The sequence below is a fragment of the Cucurbita pepo genome, chromosome 2 (genome assembly GCF_057944985.1).
Source record: "Cucurbita pepo subsp. pepo isolate OVF chromosome 2, ASM5794498v1, whole genome shotgun sequence".
Lineage (NCBI taxonomy): Eukaryota > Viridiplantae > Streptophyta > Magnoliopsida > Cucurbitales > Cucurbitaceae > Cucurbita > Cucurbita pepo.
In genome coordinates, this window is record NC_141799.1 from 5,238,559 (window position 1) to 5,259,237 (window position 20,679).

General features: G+C 37.4%; 4 protein-coding genes and 1 long non-coding RNA gene across 5 annotated transcripts; 2 read left to right on the plus strand and 3 right to left on the minus strand.

The window, feature by feature from the left end:
- The first annotated feature begins 1,014 nt into the window (after positions 1-1,014).
- LOC111788786 (protein NOI4-like) lies at positions 1,015-2,821 on the plus strand. Its single transcript, XM_023669288.2, has 3 exons — positions 1,015-1,156; positions 1,674-1,856; positions 2,443-2,821. Exons 1-3 carry the CDS (start codon positions 1,151-1,153, stop codon positions 2,485-2,487), a joined length of 234 nt encoding a protein of 77 aa, XP_023525056.1. The 5' UTR covers positions 1,015-1,150; the 3' UTR covers positions 2,488-2,821.
- Positions 2,822-2,979: 158 nt separating this feature from the next.
- LOC111788784 (cellulose synthase-like protein E1) lies at positions 2,980-6,484 on the minus strand. Its single transcript, XM_023669287.2, has 8 exons — positions 6,180-6,484; positions 5,714-6,020; positions 5,243-5,383; positions 4,941-5,072; positions 4,491-4,703; positions 4,159-4,380; positions 3,725-4,072; positions 2,980-3,640 (listed from the first exon to the last, which is right to left on the minus strand). The coding sequence occupies exons 1-8, from the start codon at positions 6,446-6,448 to the stop codon at positions 3,083-3,085; spliced, it is 2,190 nt and encodes a 729-aa protein (XP_023525055.2). The 5' UTR covers positions 6,449-6,484; the 3' UTR covers positions 2,980-3,082.
- LOC147793401 (uncharacterized) lies at positions 5,268-7,058 on the plus strand. The gene is made up of 2 exons (XR_015419942.1): positions 5,268-5,406; positions 5,677-7,058. It is a non-coding gene; the product is annotated as an uncharacterized LOC147793401 (long non-coding RNA).
- Positions 7,059-10,826: 3,768 nt separating this feature from the next.
- LOC111788956 (uncharacterized) lies at positions 10,827-14,628 on the minus strand. The gene is made up of 5 exons (XM_023669551.2): positions 14,125-14,628; positions 13,378-13,463; positions 12,762-13,067; positions 12,596-12,679; positions 10,827-11,423 (listed from the first exon to the last, which is right to left on the minus strand). Exons 1-5 carry the CDS (start codon positions 14,485-14,487, stop codon positions 10,973-10,975), a joined length of 1,290 nt encoding a protein of 429 aa, XP_023525319.2. The 5' UTR covers positions 14,488-14,628; the 3' UTR covers positions 10,827-10,972.
- Positions 14,629-15,208: 580 nt separating this feature from the next.
- Positions 15,209-20,451, minus strand: LOC111789039 (26S rRNA (cytosine-C(5))-methyltransferase NOP2B). The gene is made up of 17 exons (XM_023669656.2): positions 20,025-20,451; positions 19,747-19,913; positions 19,591-19,654; positions 19,365-19,498; positions 19,183-19,266; positions 19,021-19,095; positions 18,859-18,930; positions 18,700-18,773; positions 18,364-18,416; positions 17,316-17,425; positions 17,023-17,091; positions 16,772-16,846; positions 16,562-16,654; positions 16,400-16,479; positions 16,201-16,300; positions 15,642-15,913; positions 15,209-15,538 (listed from the first exon to the last, which is right to left on the minus strand). The coding sequence occupies exons 1-17, from the start codon at positions 20,293-20,295 to the stop codon at positions 15,484-15,486; spliced, it is 1,848 nt and encodes a 615-aa protein (XP_023525424.2). The 5' UTR covers positions 20,296-20,451; the 3' UTR covers positions 15,209-15,483.
- Positions 20,452-20,679: the final 228 nt, after the last annotated feature.

A 20,679-nucleotide genomic window follows, 5' to 3' on the forward strand; every position in this document is an offset into this window, starting at 1 on the left:
ATAGAAGCTCAATTTTCAATTACGCAACGATTTTCTTTAATTACCCTTGATATTGCCATTGCCTTTCTTGATTTTCACGAGAAATGGTCATTGACATCGAGAAAACGATTGGCTTAGATGAGAAAAGGCGAATTTGCTCGTAGCCTCTAATTGGCATGTTTAAGCCTTTTCTTTTCTTTGTTAATGACGGCCTTATTGGGAAAACACGTTTAGGGACACTTTCCACTCTTAAATCTTTTTAAAACTTGTTGGGTGTTTATTTAGAACCCTCAGGACAAAGAAATTGGTTAACCATAGACCTCGAAATGTTACAAATCGTTGGATCTAAAATGTTTTCCGTCTTCTTGAATATACTAAATTTTCAGCTCGATTCAATATTTGAATTTTGAGATTCCATGAATTTTGTGCATGTTGCTCACTGTACCCGATACCTTAGATTTTCTAACGAATTGCAAATATCTTCAACCCCATAGGTATTTTGGTAATTTGCCATTTTCAGAATATATATATATATATTTTTTTAGAAAAATCAAAATATTTTCTAAAAGTTCTTGATTTTTTTGGGTCATTTTTCATTGAATTAAAAAATCAAAGAGGTCTTTTAAAAATTAATAAAATTACCATTTTGCCCTTTTCATACTTTTTCTTTCCTTATAAAACGTCGTTAGGACATCGGGAATAACTTACTCATGCCCCGTATCCTTGATCGGGTCTCTTAATCTTCACATTTGATTCCTCAAACGTGTACTTAACCTTTCTAGTATTTTCTGAACCGAAAATTAAAGAATATTTTTTAAAAACATTAATTTTTTTAAAAAAAATAATTTTAATTAAATTTAAATATGATTTCTAATAAATACTTTACAAATTAATTATAATTAAATTATTTGCTTAAAATACCCATTCTAATGTCACTATAAAAAATCCTTCCAAAACATAAATAAATAAATAAATAAATAAATAAATAAATATATATATATATATATATATATATATATAGGAAAAGGATTTTCCGTATCCAATAAGACCACTTTTGCCCCAATTTACAAAAGTCGCCTCTTCTACTCTCTCAATCCGTCTTTGTTATTTTCTCTCATTCATTGTTTTCAAATTCATTTCTTTTTCCTCGGAATCGTTCTCTCTGGAATTCATGGCGGTATGTCATCGCTTGATTAATGTTTTGTAAGGATTTTTGTTTTTTTGTTCTTGCTTTCATGTGCTTCTCGATCGGTATGAGCTTTTCTTCCTGCTGAATTTTCCGTTTTCTTGCTTCGATTCGCCAATTTGATTTGTTTGTTTGTTTGATTTCCTTGAGGATTGTTCAATTCCGGGTTTGAATGGTTTGCGCTTTGATTTATTTGTTCCTTTTACTGATTTTCAAGCTGTTCTAGTTTTATTCGGACGAAAATCTGGATTTTAATTCGTTGTTCGAGGTCGTTTCTAAACTTTCAATCGATAAATCGTTGGCTACATTCAGATATATTGTGCTCTTGGAGCAAACTTTTTAATTGGTCCATTGTTTATTGTTTGATGGATTCGTATTAGATTTGAAGGTATTTACTAAATCTGTAGCCATGAAGCAATATTGTATAGATGTTAGATTCATAGTCTGATTGTTAATGAAACTTACCAGATTCACAGAGGGTACATTTTGCTATTCTCTCTTTCTGTAGGACAAGGGTCGGCCATTGCCCAAATTTGGTGAGTGGGATGTTAATGATCCGACATCTGCTGAGGGATTTACTGTTATTTTTAACAAAGCTAGAGATGAGAAGAAAACAGGCGGCAAACCTGATTCACCTGGAAAAGTTGATGCACAGGGCAGGCCTGGAGCAAATCCTGCCAAGGCACCGCCTGTAAGATATCATTCATAATCCTTTCTCAATTTTGCCGTTGGATGGTCGTCTTAGATGGCATGTCTATTGATGGTATTAACTAATTGGCATCTAAAGAATGTTTCTTTTGCAACATTAGACCATTGATTGATCTATTACTGTCAATGAATTTCTGAGAGCGTTACTTATGATTAGTGTGAGTGTGTATGTATGTACATATATCTGCATTGAGGTTTGTTCATATTCTTGGGAAATATCTTCATCTGGAATTGAAGCATATCGGTGAGGTACCTCAAACAGTTTTTAGGAGGGATGAGATCACATCATTTAATGTTAAAAATTTAGCATCTGTTTGATTTTATATGCCTTGTTAGGAACTGTGTGTGCATGGAACATGAATTTCCTAGTTTTATATATATTTGAGAGGGCTCGGGTTCTTGTTGCACAAATGTAGGCATTTGAGTTGAATGGCTTGATCTTGGTGCTTCGTTTACTCTTTTCTGGTTCTTATGTGTATAAAATGAATAATCTGCAGTTTTACCTTACATAATGTATTTACAAGTTTTCTTTGGATTTTTTTTTTTTCCCTCATGTGGATGATTATCAGAAGAAATGGCTTTGCTGTATCCAAAGTCCCCCTGCTGAGTCTTGAGAAGGTTGGGTTAAGGGGTCTCAGTTGAAAAACATATTATTCTATTGTCGTGTCTGCTGTGGCCTCTCGAATACGATGAACGTTCATGGAGCCTTGAAGGTCCTACTAAATTTTATTCAATTTCATGTAAATCTGAGTGTTGTTGTGGCGGAAGAAGTAAAAGAAGACGAACATGTATTGTATTCATACTATTAATATGGTGGTTTTTTATTAGAGGATAAAGTTGCTATTCTGTCTTTGCCTTTGGTGTGAGCTGTAAAGCTTTGCACTGGACATCATGTATAATTGTGGTTGGTATAATTAATGTAATACAACTCTTTTGCTTTTCTTTTGACATAGCCTTTTCCCATAACACAAACATTTATTTGACCAACAAGATTCGAACCTAGGACCCACAAAGGAAAGTACTTGATATCTGGTTTAGTTTGCCTATTACACAAACTACACACACTTAGAGATACCTTAGAAAGTTGCAGACTTTTACAGAGCCTAGAAAGCAAATCTTTGAAGTCTATATTTTAGGGAGTAAAAGATAAAGGTAACGATCTCTCGAATCCCCGAAAACGAAAGATACCCCTACATGTACTATCCCAAATTAGAGTAGAAATGAAAAGGAAATACAAGTGGCTAGAGCGTATATGAAGGATTTAATGGTCAGGGAGGTTGGCATCCTGCCCTTATCTGTTCTAAAGAAAAGTCCTTGATACAGAGGCCAATTGATCAGAACCAGAATCCCACAAAGAAGAACCTGCAAGACCATTGTATGAAAGACCATCACCAAACCACTGCCACTCTCTACTGCTTTCTTCACTGTACCAAGAAAGCAAAGCAAATTAACCAAAGAAATTGTTGCTATTATAGTAAACATTGGGGAGGAAGCTCCAAATTCCATCATCTCCTTTTCATATCTTTTGGAGACTTCTTCATCAGTCACTTTAGCTGTGATTACAAATGCTGAATCAGAAAACCCAAGTATCTTCAAGACAGTGTCTATAAAAGCGAAGAGATAGGAACTTGTTCTCTTATAGAGCCACATCCTCTGATCATTCCACCACCCTAGGATTGTTCCTCCAGCTGACAAAAACTCCACGAAACTAGCAGCATACTTAGCAAGTATCACATATGTGAAGGGTAATAGCCATGGGCTTGAAACCTGAGTAAACGAAGCAGTAAGCTGCAAGTCGATCGACAATTTTCAATACTATGAAGTTTAGAAATTGGCTGGGAAGTTGTTTACCTGAGGAAACAAGGGAACACCTCTGAGGAGGTAAAGTGAGGGGATGATGGAGTAATATATTGTTGCCAAGGAATTAACAGCCCAAAGACAATAGATGCAATATCCCATTCGTAGGCCTAGACTGATCTTTCCACGAGCATGCCATGCAGGACTGTACCTAGAAAGAAGAATCTGAAGGTCTCCTTCCGACCATCGCTTATGTTGAACTAGTGTCTGAAGTAATGTGGTTGGTGCAACACCTAGGAAAGCTCCCCTCTCTGGGTTGCAATAAACCGATTTCCATCCCTGGCATTGTATTGACAACCCAGTTATAACATCTTCTACAGGACATCCATATCTCAAACCCATCTGCAATTTAAAACTTGTTGATCAGGCTCAGAAATTTGAGAGAGGAAGATATATAGAGGAAGAGATGGACGAGCAAAGAGACCGACCTCTTTTCCCCATTGAGTGTTCTCTTCATATGAACAGCTTGCTAGATGCTTTGATTTCTCTTCTAGTTCATTTACACTGTCTTTAAAATTCCTGTAGTCACTGTTCCATTTATTTCTGTATCCCTTGCTGTACTTTTTACCACAGAGAACGTCTCTTCTGTTAAAGCAGCCTGTTCCTATATATATTGGGCCTTCGAAACCATCGAAACCAGAGAATTCCACCTGCAAGAAAAAGAACTATATAAATTTCCGCCCATTATTTGAATTACTGAACAACTGAAACAAAGCTACCTATAAACCTTTTGAACTTTCTGGTACTGACTACCACTTACCTCACTATGGACTCGTAAAGTACTTGAGTAGATTTCATTCTTCAATACATTGTCAAACTTCTGTGGAAATTGCACATATGCGATCTCGTGGCCCTTCTCTTCATCCATAAAAAAGCAAAGTGCATCTCTTATGGCATCAGAGTTGTTTGAATACATATCACAGTCGACATTGAGTACGATTTGCCCATTGCTTATCTGTGATGAGACCCGAAGCTGAAAATGGAACCATGCACAACCAGGTTAGTACTACTCACGTAACATGTTCTAAGCATTAACTAGTATCCATGTAGATTGAATGATATCTGATTGTGAAAAGTAGTGTTAATCAGTGCATTAGCTTGATACTTAAGGTGCTATAGTTCTATTCGCGAACAAATTTAACTTTTGTGAAGGTGTGTGTAGATTCAGGCCTGTGTGTCTCTTTATGAACACATTCAAGTAGATAATTACCAGCGCATTCATGGCTCCAGCTTTGAAGTTGTGGAAATATTGAGGACTCTTAGCACGAGCCAAATACACTAAAGTTGGTAACCTAGACGCCTCAACATCTGTGGCTTTTGTATCTCTCCCATCTATTAATATCTGGGATGTTGGGAACAGAAAATCAAATATTAGAAATACTTGCATCTCTAGATTAAGGCTGTTGAAGAAAGTAACATGGGAAAGTGTAAACAGAGTGATGTGTGCAATCTTTAATGTATGTAATCTGATGTGTTTTGAATTTTTCATGAAGGAAGAGTGACAGAAATTACCTGAAGGATAGTATCGTGGTCGCGTCGAGATGTATAGGTTTCCCACTGGGAAAACCCTTTACTACTTGACCGTATTTCTTCAGGAACCCGACCTAGCTCAACCGCAGCTTTGATTCTACTCTCCATGTCTTTGTATAGTTTCTACAAAAGAAGAAACCATTCAGGTAAAAGCAGCCATTAGTGCCAACTTGAAATATTTTCAATATTGCATGCTGTGTTTCATTGTTCGGTTTTAGTTCAAAAACAAGCTATGATCTAATACAGATATCACCTGTTACATGTAGCTGGTTGGACTGTTTAAATAGGAAACTAACTTGAAATGATAATGATGGCTGTATGCAGTAATTATGCCTTTCATCAGAATCTAGTTAACTTAAAAAGAATGATTTGATTTCTTTATTTTTTATCTGATTACACATATTTTATCGGATCAGGGATTCAAATTCAAATGAAATAGAACATAAAAAGTACCTGAACAAAGACTTCTTCGTTGCTCTGATGATCAGTGTGTAAGGCAAAGTAAGCTGCAGGTGCCCTTGGTTGGATGTTGAACTTCTTGCAAAATGGTATCCAGTGCTTTGCAAATTGAGAGGCCTCCATGAGAGCATAGTAGGTGAGCTCGGAGCCTGCATCGTCAGAGAGGTACACGCTGAGCTTCTCGGGCGGGTAATCGTATGCCATGACTGATAATACTGTGCTGATGACCATAGCTGGTGGCTCCATCTCAGGATCTGCCGTGCACACAAATATGTCCACTCCAGGTAGGTGTCCCTCATGCCTGTTCACAACAACATCCCATTTGAAAAATCACATAAACCAAGTTGGAGAAACAGAGAGGGAGCTTGTTCCTCGTTTTCCACAACAATATCCCAATTCAAACATCATAGAATCCAAGTGAAAGAAACACTGAAACTGAGAGAGAGGGAGAGAGAGCGACCTCTTAGAGAGGTTGTGTTTAAAAGTGCGCCTGTAAATAGGATTACAACGAGGAGCCTGAGTGAGAATCCAGTAAAATCCGAACCATATCTCAGCAGCAAACAAACCAAGCCAACCCCATCTTCCTTCTTCTTCTTCTGGTACAAACCTCACTCTGTAACTCCAAATGCAACAAATCCCCACGAAAATGGAGGCTGCAAAAACCCTATATGCAACTCTCCCATTACCTTCTATAGTCTCAAACAATGGCAAATACCCTTCACTTCCCATCTCTCTCTCTCGAATATATCAACCTCATAAGTGTACATATATATATATATATAGTTGCAATGGGTTGGGATGAAAGAAGTGGTAGATAAATTAATGAGTAGGGCCAAAGGGTTGCAGCAAAGAGAAGCCAAGTCTATGGCAAACACTAATGGAGGTATAATTCTGTATATGAATGATGTTTGTTTATGTTTAATAGGGTTAATCCTGGATATTGAATGTTGACTTTGAACACTTGAATTTAGAACAGATATAATAATGATGGATACATCTGACATGTTCATCGATATCTTCCCCATAAGTCTAGGGAGATGAGCTTGTGAAAAGGTGAGTGGGGACATGGCAGGGCAGGTAGCAGAAGAAGCAAAGTCGTCTATGAAAGAGAGGAAGAAATTGGATGCAGGTTTTGCCCATTTTTGAATCAGAAATTCCTGTTTGTACAAACTTCTTTTTCTTTTTTGTATTAATTTATGTATTTATGTTTGAAATGATTTGCGTTGTTTTGCTTCTCACATGTCACTTTTAGTAATGTTGTCCCCACTCAATATCTCATCCCACATGTCATACTCATGTTACTTGATTCGAATTAACTCAAAATAGTAAATTTTACTTACTTGGGTGGGTTAAATTTTTTCTCTGGATTAAGTTGAATTTTTAGAAATGGAGACATTATGGTTGATTCACGGGTTGATTCTTTTTTTTTTGGTTGAGTCAACTTGACCAATCCAACTAACCTAAAGGTATGTCGACTTGACCACATGCCTTAAATTTAGCTTTGTCAATAGAATCCTCATATATCGAACAAAGAATTGTGAGCTTCGAAGGTGTAGTCAAAAGTGACTAAAGTGTTGAACAAAGGGTGTACTTTGTTTGAGGGCTCTAGAGAAAGGAGTCAAGCCTCGATTAAGGGGAGGCTATTCGAGAGCTTCATAAGCCTCAAGGGAGGCTTATAGTGTATTTTGTTCGAGGGGAGGATTGTTGAGGATTATTGGGAGTGAGTCCCACGTTGGCTAATTTAGGGAATGATCATGGGTATAAGTGTGGCTAATTTAGGGAATGATCATGGGTATAAGTGAGGAATACTATCTCCATTGGTATGAAGCCTTTCGGGAAGCCCAAAGCAAAGTCTGAGAGCTTAGACTCAAAGCGGAAAATATCATACCATTCTGGAGAGTTGTGATTCCTGAAGAATATTTAATGTTTGTACTAATGTTGCGTTGTGACTTGCGAATATTTGAGTTTTATGAAATTTTAGTTATTAATATTACTATATCTATTGGATTTTTTAAAAAAATAATTTTAACAAAATTACTTGACAACTAGCCGGACAACTAAACTAGAAAATAGATGATTGGGTTAGGTTGGGTTATGAATTTTATTCAAATTGCTCATGTACATCCATATTTCAATCACCTGTTGTTTTTTTTTTGGTTACCCGCAAAACTTCAGATGTTTATATAATTTTTTGAAATAGAGCCAAAACTAGATAAAAAAACAAAAAAGGATTAGAGCACATATCGGAGAGACGGGGTGAGGCTTGTTATTCAGAGGATTAGAGCACGTGGCTACGAACCACAATATCAGGGGTTCGAATCCCTCCTCACCTACAACCAGCCAAAAAAGTAAGGACTTTTTCCTTTGATGGTTAGAAAATTATGATCGAGATAGCACACCCAAAATTATGTAACTGAGTGTGGGTCTTTTGTCGAAATAGAATAACCTTATTTATTTATTTATTTTTTGTAAATGGGTTAAGGGTGAGGGTTATGTTATATATTAAATATAGTATACCCGGCAACCCGAATCAGCATATTTTTTTGTTTTATGCGTGATAATTCTTCTTCAGTCAAGCTTCGGTAAAATAGTAGAGCAAGTACAAGTAAGCAAAAAAGATGTTCCTTGTCATTAATAAGTTACTCGAGCTGCTAACCTAACTAACCCAATAATTTGTATTAAAACCTTATTGTATCATGAAAATAATGTATCGTTTCATTAATGTCAAATATTTAATACTCTTATAAAAGCATGATTTTTTTTTTTTTTTTGCCTATATCTTATTTAATTAATTCATTAGCTAATTTGATAGTGAATTATCAAAGTTAATACAATCAATTATTTAATTATTATTTTTAATTAATTAGATGAAATCAAAAAACTTTATTAAAATATATACTTAAATCTATATCACAATATATATATATATATATTAAAGAATGCAATTATGTATTTATAAAATATTAATTCACTATATCTTTAGAATTATCTAAATCAACTATAATATAAAATTTTATTTTTTAATAATTATAACTAATTATCTATTATTTGTTTGTAGTTAATTAAATATTTGTGGGGATTACTTTTTGTTTGGTTTGAAATTAAATTTTTTTTGAAATATTACCTTTGATCGGATTGGTATTGAGCTAGTGAAGAACATACGGGAGACGGGAAAAGTGTAGTGTTTGTGGAGCTTCCACTTTCCTTTCCACTTTGGTACGGTACCACTAAGCTAGGCGTGAGGCAAATTAGGGATTTATAATCTGAGTGAGAGAGTTTGGTTGGTTCATGGTGGGTCCATCCTGTGGGAGGACGCTTATCATGTGAGTAGTCAGCAGAGCTGACACACACATGGGGTAGCGTCCCCGACCTTGGACGACTTCATGGCTTGTGAGATAGGTTTGTCAGTTATCTCCCATAGATGACAAGCAGACTAACGTTTATCATGTTGTTTCCACCTAATAAAGAGAGTGTTCCTTGAGATAGTGCCTTAACTTAGACATTTGTCGTTGTTGCGTAGGCTAACTAGCTACCGAAGTCCGTGCACAACAAGAACGATATATCTAGATCCTAGAGATAGCTCGGGCTATTTAGTCCCATCATATATATATATATAATTTATGAAAAAGAATTAAGGAAAACATTTTTTTATAGAAAAATTAGAATAATAGAATTAGTCAAACTTGGTATCTCCCAAGAATTGACGTAAGATCTCTATTAATGAGATATTTTGGAATTATTACATTATTATATTATTTTTTTAACCAAATATATCATATGTTGACTACTTTTGACTTTCAAACCAATAATAATAATAAACTAATTACTTTTTTTTATGCATATTTTAAATAATAAAACATATTTTTTTAAAAATCCGCCGCCAAAATTGACAACCGAAATTAAAATTTTGAGGATATATACATATAGTTGTAGGTTATGTAGGTTGAATATAAATATTTATATGAATATTTATACCAAATCAAATTGAACTAAGCTAATGCAAGTCGAGAGAACGCATGGCTCATGCCCCTTTAGAGGCCGAGGAGTTCTTATGAGTTGGCTTGGATATGTCTTGTGTTCGACTTTTTCGTATTAGTTTAGTCTTTGATTTCTTCTGAAACTCGGATTTGTCTTTGTGATATCCTACATTAGTTAAAAAGGAAAACGAAACACCTTTTATAAGGATGTGGAAACCTTTCCCTAGCATACGCGTTTTAAAGCTTTGAGGGGAAGCCCGAAAGGGAAAGCCCAAAGAGAACAATATCTACTAATTGTGGGTCTAGGCCGTTACAAATGGTATCAGAGCCAGACGCCAGACTATGTGCTAGCGAGGAGGTTGTTCCCTGAAGGGGTAGACACAAGGTGGTGTGCTAGTAAGGACACTAGGCCCCGAAAGGGGGTGGATTTGGTGGGGTCCCACATCGATTAAAGAAAGAAACGAGTGTCAACAGGGATGTTGGGCCCTGAAGGGGGGGTGAGATTGTGATATCCCACCTTGGTTGGGGAGGAGAACGAACACCTTTTACAAGGGTGTAAAAACTTTTCCCTAGCAGAGACGTTCTAAAGCTTTGAGGGAAGCTCAAAAGAAAAAGCTCAAAGAAGACAATATCTGCTAACAATGGGAAAGCCCTTGAGGGAAAGCCCAAAAGGAAAAGCTCACAGAGAACAATATCTACTAACAGTGGGTTTTGGCCGTTATAAATGGTATCAGAGCCAACACCAGACTACGTGTCAGCGAGGAGGCTATTCCCCCAAGAGGTAGACACAAGGCGTGTGCCAGTAAGGACGTTGGTCCCGAAGGGGGGTGGATTTGGTGGGGTCTCACATCGATTGAAGAAAGAAACGAGTGTCAACGAGAACACTGGCCCAGGGGTGGATTGTGATATCCCACATTGGTTGGGGAGGAGAACGAAACACCCTTTTAAGGGTGTGGAAACTTTCCCCTAGAAGACGCGTTTTACAGCCTTGAGGGGAAGCCCGAAAGAGAAACCCCAAAGAGGACAATATTCGCTAGCGGTGCACCGGGACCGTTACAGTCTTCTTAGTCCAATTTGAACTATAACGTTAGCCCTCAGCACCTAATTGAGGTCCATGGCTTGACCAGTTATTTGCAGTCATTTTTGTCTGTCTCATTCTTAGAACGTTGTCTATTTGAACTTCAGGGTAAGGAGATAACCTCAATATGTTGCTAAAACATTTGCAAACAAACTTTAAAACCTGAAGATTGAAGCTTCTTCCTCACCCTTTACACTCTTACAGCTGCTTGTAGCAGCTATAAGCAATGGCAACACACATAGTAGCACAGATAACAGCAGCAACGGCATACGTATCTTCACGCTCCCAGCTCTCGAACCATATCGGCAATGAGCCAACTTTACAGAAGGACACATCGCCACTGATGCTTCCCGAAGTTGGTTTTCTGTTTCTCTTTGCAGTAACAACAAATACAGGAATGTCGTTTGTATCTGAATCGATTACTGTTCCTGATAGTTCGGGGTTCTGACAACAAGAGGAGTAACCCTCTTTGTCTCCCCGACAGCAGGCTGCAACCTCGACACGAGAACTATAGAGATCGAAGTTTGGATCGTTGGTCTCGATTCGTGCCGACTCTTCCTTGCTTTTATGGCCATTCGTCTCCCTGATTAGACTAAGTCTCCGTTGTTGGCTCAGCTTCTGTTCTTCCTCTGACAAACCCATCTGACCCCTAAGTGAGTATATGCAATATAGGATTAAAAATGAATGTTCAACAATAATTTTAGATTAAATAACTTTTTAGTTTGTAGGACACTAGCTCATCTTAGTTGTAACAGCCTAAGTCCATTGCTATCAGATACTATCTTTTTTGGGTTTTTTATCTTGGAATTTCGCTCAAGGTTTTTAAAACACGTCTGCTAAGGAGAGGTTTTCACACCCTTATAAAGGATGTTTCGTTCTCCTCCCCAATCGATGTGGGATCTCACAATCCGCCCCCTTCAAGGCCCAGCGAGCTAACACTCGTTCTCCTCTCCAATCGATGTGAGATCTCACAATCCACCCCCCTTCGAGGCCGAGTGTACTTGCTGGCATATCACCTGATGTTCACCCCCTTCGAAGCTCAGCGTCCTCGCTAGCATACCACCCGGTGTCTAGCTCTGATACCATTTATAACGGCCCAAGCTCACCGCTAGCAGATATTGTCCTCTTTGGACTTTCCCTTTCGGCTTCCTCTTAAGGTTTTTAAAACTTGTCTGCTAGGGAGAGATTTCCACACCCTTATAAAGAATGTTTTGTTCTCCTCCCCAACTGATGTGGGATCTCACAATCTACCCCCTTCAAAGCCGAGCAAGCTGGCACTCGTTCCCCTCTCCAATCGATGTGAGATCTCACAATCCACCTCCTTTAGGGGCCAACGTACTTGCTGGCACACCGCCTGATGTCCACCCCCTTCGGGGCTCAGCGTCCTCGCTGGCATACCGCCCAGTGTCTGGCTCTAATACCATTTGTAACGGCCCAAGCCCCCCGCCACTAGATATTGTTCTCTTTGGGCTTTCCCTTTCGGGCTTCCTCTCAAGATTCTTAAAACACGTTTGCTAGGAAGAGGTTTCCACACCCTTATAATGAATGTTTCGTTCTCCACCCCAACCAATGTGGGATCTCAGTATTTTAACCATAACTTTAACAAACCATATCAGAAGTAAATTGATCTAGTACTCTACATAAACCCATATCTAAAGAACAAATAACTTCATGCAAAGCTTACCTTCTTGTTCCCAATATGGAAGGCAAAAATTACTAGAGCACGACAGGAAAACTAAGCGATAACGATCGAATTTTCATCTAAATATACAATCTCCTATCATTCATAAGAGTTTTCGGTTCGTAAAAAGAGTGTGATACCTCCAGAGTTCATCGACAATCTTCCCGTTCGAAATATGCTGCTGAAGCAATAAAAACACATCTTCTGGCGAAACATATCCATACCTGAAAACAAACCGAGAGGTATCATATTCATGGTATCACATTTGAGCAGAAGTATCTATTAAGATACATATCTCTCCCATACCAGTGCCCAGTGACTTCACCATTGGTGTTTGATCTAAATATAATGACATTTCCTGCGTACTTGTGGCCCCCAATATGTGAGCATGGGCTTACAGATACTTCATTTTCAAGACCAAGAAATCTTATCTCGTCTCGGAATCGACTGACCAATGTAGGACCACACTCGCCACACCGACGATCTCGGGACCCATGACAACACACGAAAACATATGAACCCTTCAGTTCTTCAGGATATCCAGGCTGCCACTCGCCATTCTTCACAAGCACTTCTTCAACAAATGTGTCAACATCAAAATGGGTCAACCTCCTGCAGTTTTTCCAAAGACGTTCAATTTTAATTATGTAACAGCCCAAGTCCACCGCTTGAAGATATTGTCCTCTTTGGGCTTTCCCTTCTAGGTTTCCCTTCAAGGTTTTTAAAACGAGTCTGCTAGGGAGCGGTTTCCACACCCTTGTAAGGAATGCTTCGTTTCCCTCTCCAACCGATGTGAGATCTCATGATTCACCCTCTCGGGTCGTGACAAATTATGTTTCAACTCTAGAGTTGCCATATGGATAAGCAAGGAGTTCATCAGAACGAAGTTAGTTAAAATCAAGCTTGTAACGACAGAACTAACCTGTATCTTATCATGTCGGGGAAGATGAACACATCCCCATTTGATGTCTCGGTTCCATCACATCCCTCGCAAATGGTTAAGTGGGTCTAATATTTCCAAAAGAAACAGAAGTTTGAACATAGAGACGATGAAAATATCAAGCATCATACAAGTAGAGAGATAATAAGAAGCATTTGAATGCATATTCTAAGTGGTATTGATCACCTAAGTGATAAATCAAGCTCATTAAAGGATTAACAAGAACCTCCAACAAAGATCAGACTAATGCTCAACCAAACAAACTCTCCAGGGGAGCGAAAGACGAAACACGAACCGTGGACCAAACCGAATCATAAGGAACAACAAAGCAACCCAATAAAGAACAAGACATTGAAAAGGAAAACTCCCACAACAAACAAGGGAAAGAAAACTAAAGGAACCAGCCCAAGATTTTGTCATGTTCGTTGAAACAAAGTTACAAACCTACTTCTTTGTTGCCTTCAAATCCACTCTCAAAAGCATTATAAACATAAGTTTTTTCCAGCTACAATGCATAAACATATATTCAGTAAACCACCAGATCCAAAGCACAAACATACAACATAACAGCAAAAAGCACCACATTGCAAAACCCACATTGTCAAATCACTCAAACAACAGAGCTAATCCAATTGGACAGTTAAAGAACAAAGAAAAAAGAAAAAAAACCAAGAAATGAAAGTGCAGAACTATTATCAAACAGTTGGTGGGCATGAAACATAAACCTACATTTTTCTTCATATCACCCTTCCTAGTCATTACGGCAGCAGAGAGCAGCCTCGGGAGGCGATCGAACTCAGCCGACTCAATCCTAGGAGGCCAAACCTGAGGGTTTTTGTAACAAAGAAAAACATGGCGTTCATAGAAATCCACAGTCCCAGCAAGTTGGGTGGGGGGAAACTCGGGGCAAGAGAATCCAAATTCGGCGTGGCTGATGTTGGCATTGAAGTCGGAGAGAAAGCCCTGATTCTTGAAGCTTCCGGAGGCACTTCCGATGAGGGAATTTGGGTCGGAAACAGAGACGGGAGAAGAAGAGGAAGATGGGTTTGTGGGGGAAGAAAGAGGGTGGTGTGTTTCTCTGTTGTTACCCATGATTTGATTTGATTTGATTTGATGAATGGGAGAAGAAATGGAAATGGGTCCGGCGAAAAAGGGGAAATTTGAAGTTTTAAAGCTTTACGAAAAACTGACCTATTTTTGTCTCTTTTAAATGATTCTTTATTCATTCAATGTCAACGGTTGCATGAAGCCCGACCAAGATTCCGACCAGGTTTTTTTTTTTTTTAACCTTTTTCATAAAATGGTATAAATTATAAAATTAATGAGCATTTTTTATTAAATACTAGTTAAAAAAATTTATAAGTGAATGACAGAAACACATTTTTTTATATCGATTTACGTTCGAGATCCATACAAATTTCAATTAAGATATTCTACAAATGATATGAGGGCATTTTCGACAAAGATCATTCCAATAATAACATAAATTCATTTATGTTTAATTTTATTTCACCTTAATTTGTTCAAAAATAAATCTTTTTCTGAAGATATTTTCAAGTATGTTTTTAATTTTTTTTTTTTTTTTTAATGCAAAAGTATTTTTTAGATTTTTCGATATTATTGAAATTTTTTTGAAAATTTAGTGTGCAAACTTGAATTTCAGAGAGTTCCAAAAGTGTATCTAAGAATAACATGTGGTTTCTTTTAGAGTGAAGGGCATAATGGTAATTTCACATGCACGATATCTCGGTGGCTACTGGCTTTTAAGAAAATTGGTAAATTATAATTTTAAAACATTAAAAAAAAAAGGCCATAAAGAATAAAAATTTCATCATAAAATTATAAATTAGAAACCAAATGTATGATGATATGAGAGAGAATGATCCTACTACTACATCAATCTATCTTAACCTATCAAAATTGGACACGTTTCGTACAACACCTATTATATTTTCTTCCATGGTTGAGTTAAGCAGAGCAGCCTTTCAAGTGTGTGCTCAACAGATAATCTGTGGATTTCTTCACTCTCTTAAAGATTTACTACCTTCTATATCGACTACTCGATCCATAACACGTACCTCGAATCACTTATTTCTTGCTCCCACCAGCTTTCTTTTCCCTCAAAGCTTCTCGCTTTTCTTCCCTGCATCGCGTTTTGAAGGAAAGATCAGTGTCAGGCCAGAAGAATCAAATTTCAAGGCTAAACTATGGCTACAGTTATGGATAGATCACAGCCAGGTTCTCACCTAGCTTTTGAGATTTCCTCTCTCGAGGGAAATTTTCTCTTCTTCCTCTTTTCCACACCCGGCTTTGATTCTTCGCCATTTTCAACTTCGTGTTTTTCCAAAACGACCTTCTTCCTCTTTTTACCATCGTTCACTTGTGGGTGAAGGCATTCGCCATCGTTCTTCTCATTTGCGCTCTTCTTCTCTGCCTCAATATCCTCCTCTTCCACTGCCTCTTCTTCCAATGCTTCTGAAGATTGAGCAGTTGGTATCTTGTTGCTCATTTTCTTCAACTGTATAATAGTGGAAACTAATTAATTCTAAGTTATATTATCCAGTACAATCAAAAGTCCCTACATTACAAGCAATCAGAAGATAAGCATAAAGGCGCTATCGTTGCTAAACGAAAAAAGAGTATCTGTGTTTCCAAGCTGTATATTAAATGAAGTATTCGAGATTTACTTCGTCGAACTATTATTCAAGAACACAAATCCCTGATATCCCACCCAATCCCATTCAATAGGAACTAGAAAGGAGAGAGCTCAACACATATCATCAATCTTTTAAGGTTGAAACATACCTTTGCTACAAAAAAGCCATCCATGTTATGGACATGGGGGTAGAAACGTCTTGTCTTCTCTAAAGATGGGTGAAAACGTTTTTCCCTAAACCGGATAAACCTAAAACAAGAATATGTTGGTTAATTGAGGGAGTGAACAACGATGCTGGGAGTACGTTCAGTTTAAAAACTGGGGGGCGGGGAAGAGCATGGTGAGTACCCGGGACGTCCGAAATCAAGGCCACATGGAACAAGTTTCACATTCCTCTTCTTTAGTGCATAGTCAACAACTGCTTCATTCTGCAAGATGGGAATGTGCAATTAGTAATATACAATATAGCATCAACACAAAAGAGAAAAGAGAGGTTGGATTAATACAGACCTCGTCGACCATTATGGAACAGGTGGAGTAAACAATATAGCCCCCGGTTTTTGAATTTGCATCAACCATGTCAATTGCAGCAAGTATAAGTTGCTGTATAGGACAAAGAGTGAAATTAATAGAAAATTCTCGTTTTGTGCAAAGGAACCAAAGTAATTAATGGAATGTTTCAAGGGTCGATGCCCAAAAACACATAATGATGAGATATACCTTCTGCAACTGAGCACATTTCTGGATTTCTTCAAGGCTTTTTGAGGTTTTAACAGATTCATCCTTAGATACAACCTAACAAATGAAACCGAGATTCAGTTTGAAGAACGATAATGGAAGATAATATGTCATCATTGGAAAGATGGCAATGAAGTAAAGCAATATGGTTTTCTTTTCATAGGGCCTGGGGATAGGGAGATAAAAAGTTCCCAGGGGAATAAAGCCCATTAAATAGACACAAGGGTACTTACTCCAGATCCACTACAAGGGGCATCTAATAGAACTCTATCGGCCGTATTCATCCCCCACACTTTCGGGAGCTGAACGATAATAAACAAGAAAGAAAAAAAGAAAAAAATTAGTGTGGGGTTATGTTGTTATGGCATAAAACATGAAGCAGCTTATTGTCCACAAAAAACAGAGTAATGAAGTACTATTTTCATACTTGAACCAAGCCTAACCATATTGGAAATCCTAAAAGACATAATATAATAAATTGGAACATAGTAATGAAGGTGGGCGGCAAGAATAATGATAATCAGACCTCCTTCCCATCGTAGTTACAGACAACAGTATTTGTCACTCCCATTCGATGTAAATTCGCAGTAAGTGACTTCAATCTTGGTACTTTCATCTCATTAGCAAATATTATTCCTGAGATAGTCGAACAATTTAAGAGAAGAAATTTTACATATCACAATTGGCAAAGAAAAGATACAGAAGGTCAATTAAACAAGCAATAATGAGGGCACGTGCTGTGGTACAAGATCAGCCTTTTCGTGTCCTAGAGATTTTGTAACATGAAACTGTACAACCCTCAAAAGAATCAAAGAGCCAACAGCATTTCTCCAATGCTCATCGGTCAAACCAGATGAAACTCATTCCACAATTCCATACCCTACTTCTTGTTTTGGGCTTTGGAAACAGATTTTTAGTTAATTCTTTGTTGCTGAAAGCAATATTAGAAACCAGTAGTTTTTTTATATACATGAGCGTCCAGGTCCACTTGCACGCGTGTTAGCTAACCTCATAGAACAACCATCTAATCCTACTAGATTTGGAAAATAAATCGTAGGTCAGATGCTACCATCCAAGCCGAATAATGTTTTCACTAACACCAATATTCAATACGCCAACCAATGGTGGTTTTATTAGACAAAATCAAAAAAGAAAACACTCGATTCCCCTGGTTCTGTAGAACTTGAACTTGCAGGCATCCATTCTCATAATCGAATTAAACCAAGAACTGATTTGGATTTAACTGACCCAACCAGTTATATTTAAGAATGGTTTGGATTGATCCAGTGTTATTCTACGTAATTGTTGATTCTTGTTTTTCAAAAATGACCTCAGAAAACTTAACACATGCACACTCCTACTCTATACATATTCCTGCAATAGCTTCAAATAGTTCTTGTTTGACATAAGATTAATATATTTACTCTGTAGAAAGATATTAAGAAGGACATGGTCAGAAGATTATTTCAACAACTACCCTGTATATGGACTTGTCAGATCCAAATAATTTTTTTTAATGAAGCATGGGGAAATATATGATTAACATCAACATATCTGAATTAGATACTACATACCACTATTTTTCATGAGTGCTGCTATGTAAGTAGTTTTACCACCAGGTGCTGCCCTGCAATAGTTTCAAACGCTTATATGAGAATGTGACAAATATCCGACTACATTGATGCTAGATATACTACTGTAACACATAGAGGATTCTAGTAGCTACATTATGGAATCAAGCAGCCATTTCATTCACCAAAGAGAAAAAACAAGATTATAGCCAATAGCCATGAACTAAATTTCAAATAGGCCAACCTTTAAGGATATGGCATCCTTTTCATTAGTTTAGAAGAAATCACAGTAAAATAACAATTGTGAGAAAACACTGTAGAACTTGTTCATTCACTTACGCCATGTCAACGATTCGTTCTTTTTCTTGAGGAGCAAGGGCCATAACAGGAAGAAAGGAGCTTGCACCTTGTAGCTGAACAAACAAAAGATACATATTCACCATTTAAAGCCGATGATGAATGGAAATAAATATATAATATAATTAGAACACGGCTTACCATGTAAAAACCAGCCATATATTCAGGAGTTGCTCCAATTGGCACTTGGGAATCATATACAACAAGTCCAACCTACAATAAATATAGGAAATATAACTACTTAGTTGTAAAATAGAACGAAGAGGGAACCGAGGATAAATTTACCGAAACAAAGTGCCTCACCTTTGACCACTTGCTTAAAGGATCTAGGTTTACACCTCTGTTAATCAGAACATCTGCCAGATCACGCCTTCTTGTCTAAGAACAAAGAGAAGTAATTGAATAAGATACACATTATGAGAAGTTGCATAAAAAAAACAGAGATACCAGTATGCTAATTATTACCTTTAAGGTGTTAGTCCGCAAACATATTGGTCTCGGCTTTTCAAAAGCTTCGATAAGTTCCATTAGCTCGACAACAGGAAACAACTAAAGACAAAGCATGTTGATCATTAAGTTTCATAGTAACTTCCACTCCTAACACCAACACTAATAACTATAAGCAAGAAAAATACTCGACTTGTTACCTCAACTAGAACCCCAGTAAGAAATTCGTTATAACCATAGTATGAACCAATATCTTTCTTAAGTTGTTCAACATAATCCTTCCGGGTCACCCCCTCTTGCCTCAAAGCCTTGAAATTTGAAAGAACTCGAACAACTAAAATTACATTTCAGTAAACAATGAGTAACATAAGTACAGGAGGAGCTATGGTAAAGAATAAACTGCAGATAACAAATGAAAAGGCTTACTTTCTCTTATCCGCCTTTGTAAATTTGAAATGTCAGGAGGTCTAAGCGCCTCTTCTTCAAGTTCCTGGTAAAAACGAAGATGTTTCAAACAAAGAAACAATGATCGGCTTCAAATTCAAGTAAATAAAACACGGCGAATCAGCATATGAATGTAACCTCCTTGGTTGGTAATCTGAACTCATCGGATTCTTCTTTAATATTGAGCTGCATTTCATCAGCTGCATCTTTTTCTTCCCTCGCTCTTTCTTCATCAATAGCTCTCGACTTCTCTTCGATGTCAGATTCATCAGAATCCGAACCAGAAACAGAACGAGAAACATTCTCTGCGATAAGAAAACAAAAACTTATCCATGAAACCCAGAAGAATACGATAACAGGATACGAAAAATCACTAACTGCAAAAAGAAAAAAAAAAAAAAAAAAAGGGTAATCACCTTCGTCGCTTCCATGGAAGAAATCATCAGCCAAGGGATCATCACCATCAGAAGAAACTTCAGAACCAGAACCAGACCCAGATCCTTGTTCATCAGCATCAAGCATTCCATCCTCTACTTCTTCCTCATCCAGAGCATCAGAGAGGTCAGAATCATTCTCCTCCTCTTTCTTTCCACGTTTAGGCGTGAAGAGCTCGTCCTTCTTCTTCCTTTTCGATTGTGGGTCGTCTCGTTTCACAGCTTTCTTCTTGTTGAACTTGGCGGCAGGCATTGAAGCAAGCTAAAATTAGTAAAGATGCTGGATTTTAAACCTCAACAAAACACCAATGAGACCTGGAATTGCAGAGTGAGAGAGAAAAGGAGCGACCAATTTGGGCGATTGAAGATATACGAGAAGACACTGAAAATAATGTCGACGAAGGGGGGGTTTAGGGTTTTGGCGCAGTCCATATAATTTGTCATCAACTCCGGTTCGGTTTCTCAATTTTCAACCGAACCGGATGTTTGAAATTTTGCTTTAAAACACAATTTCATATAAATAAAATATATTTTGATTTAATTTCTATCAATTATATTATATTAATTAATTAAATTTTTATTCATAAATAAGTTAGGTTAAATTTAAGTTTTTTAATTTACTTGGCAATCAATTTTA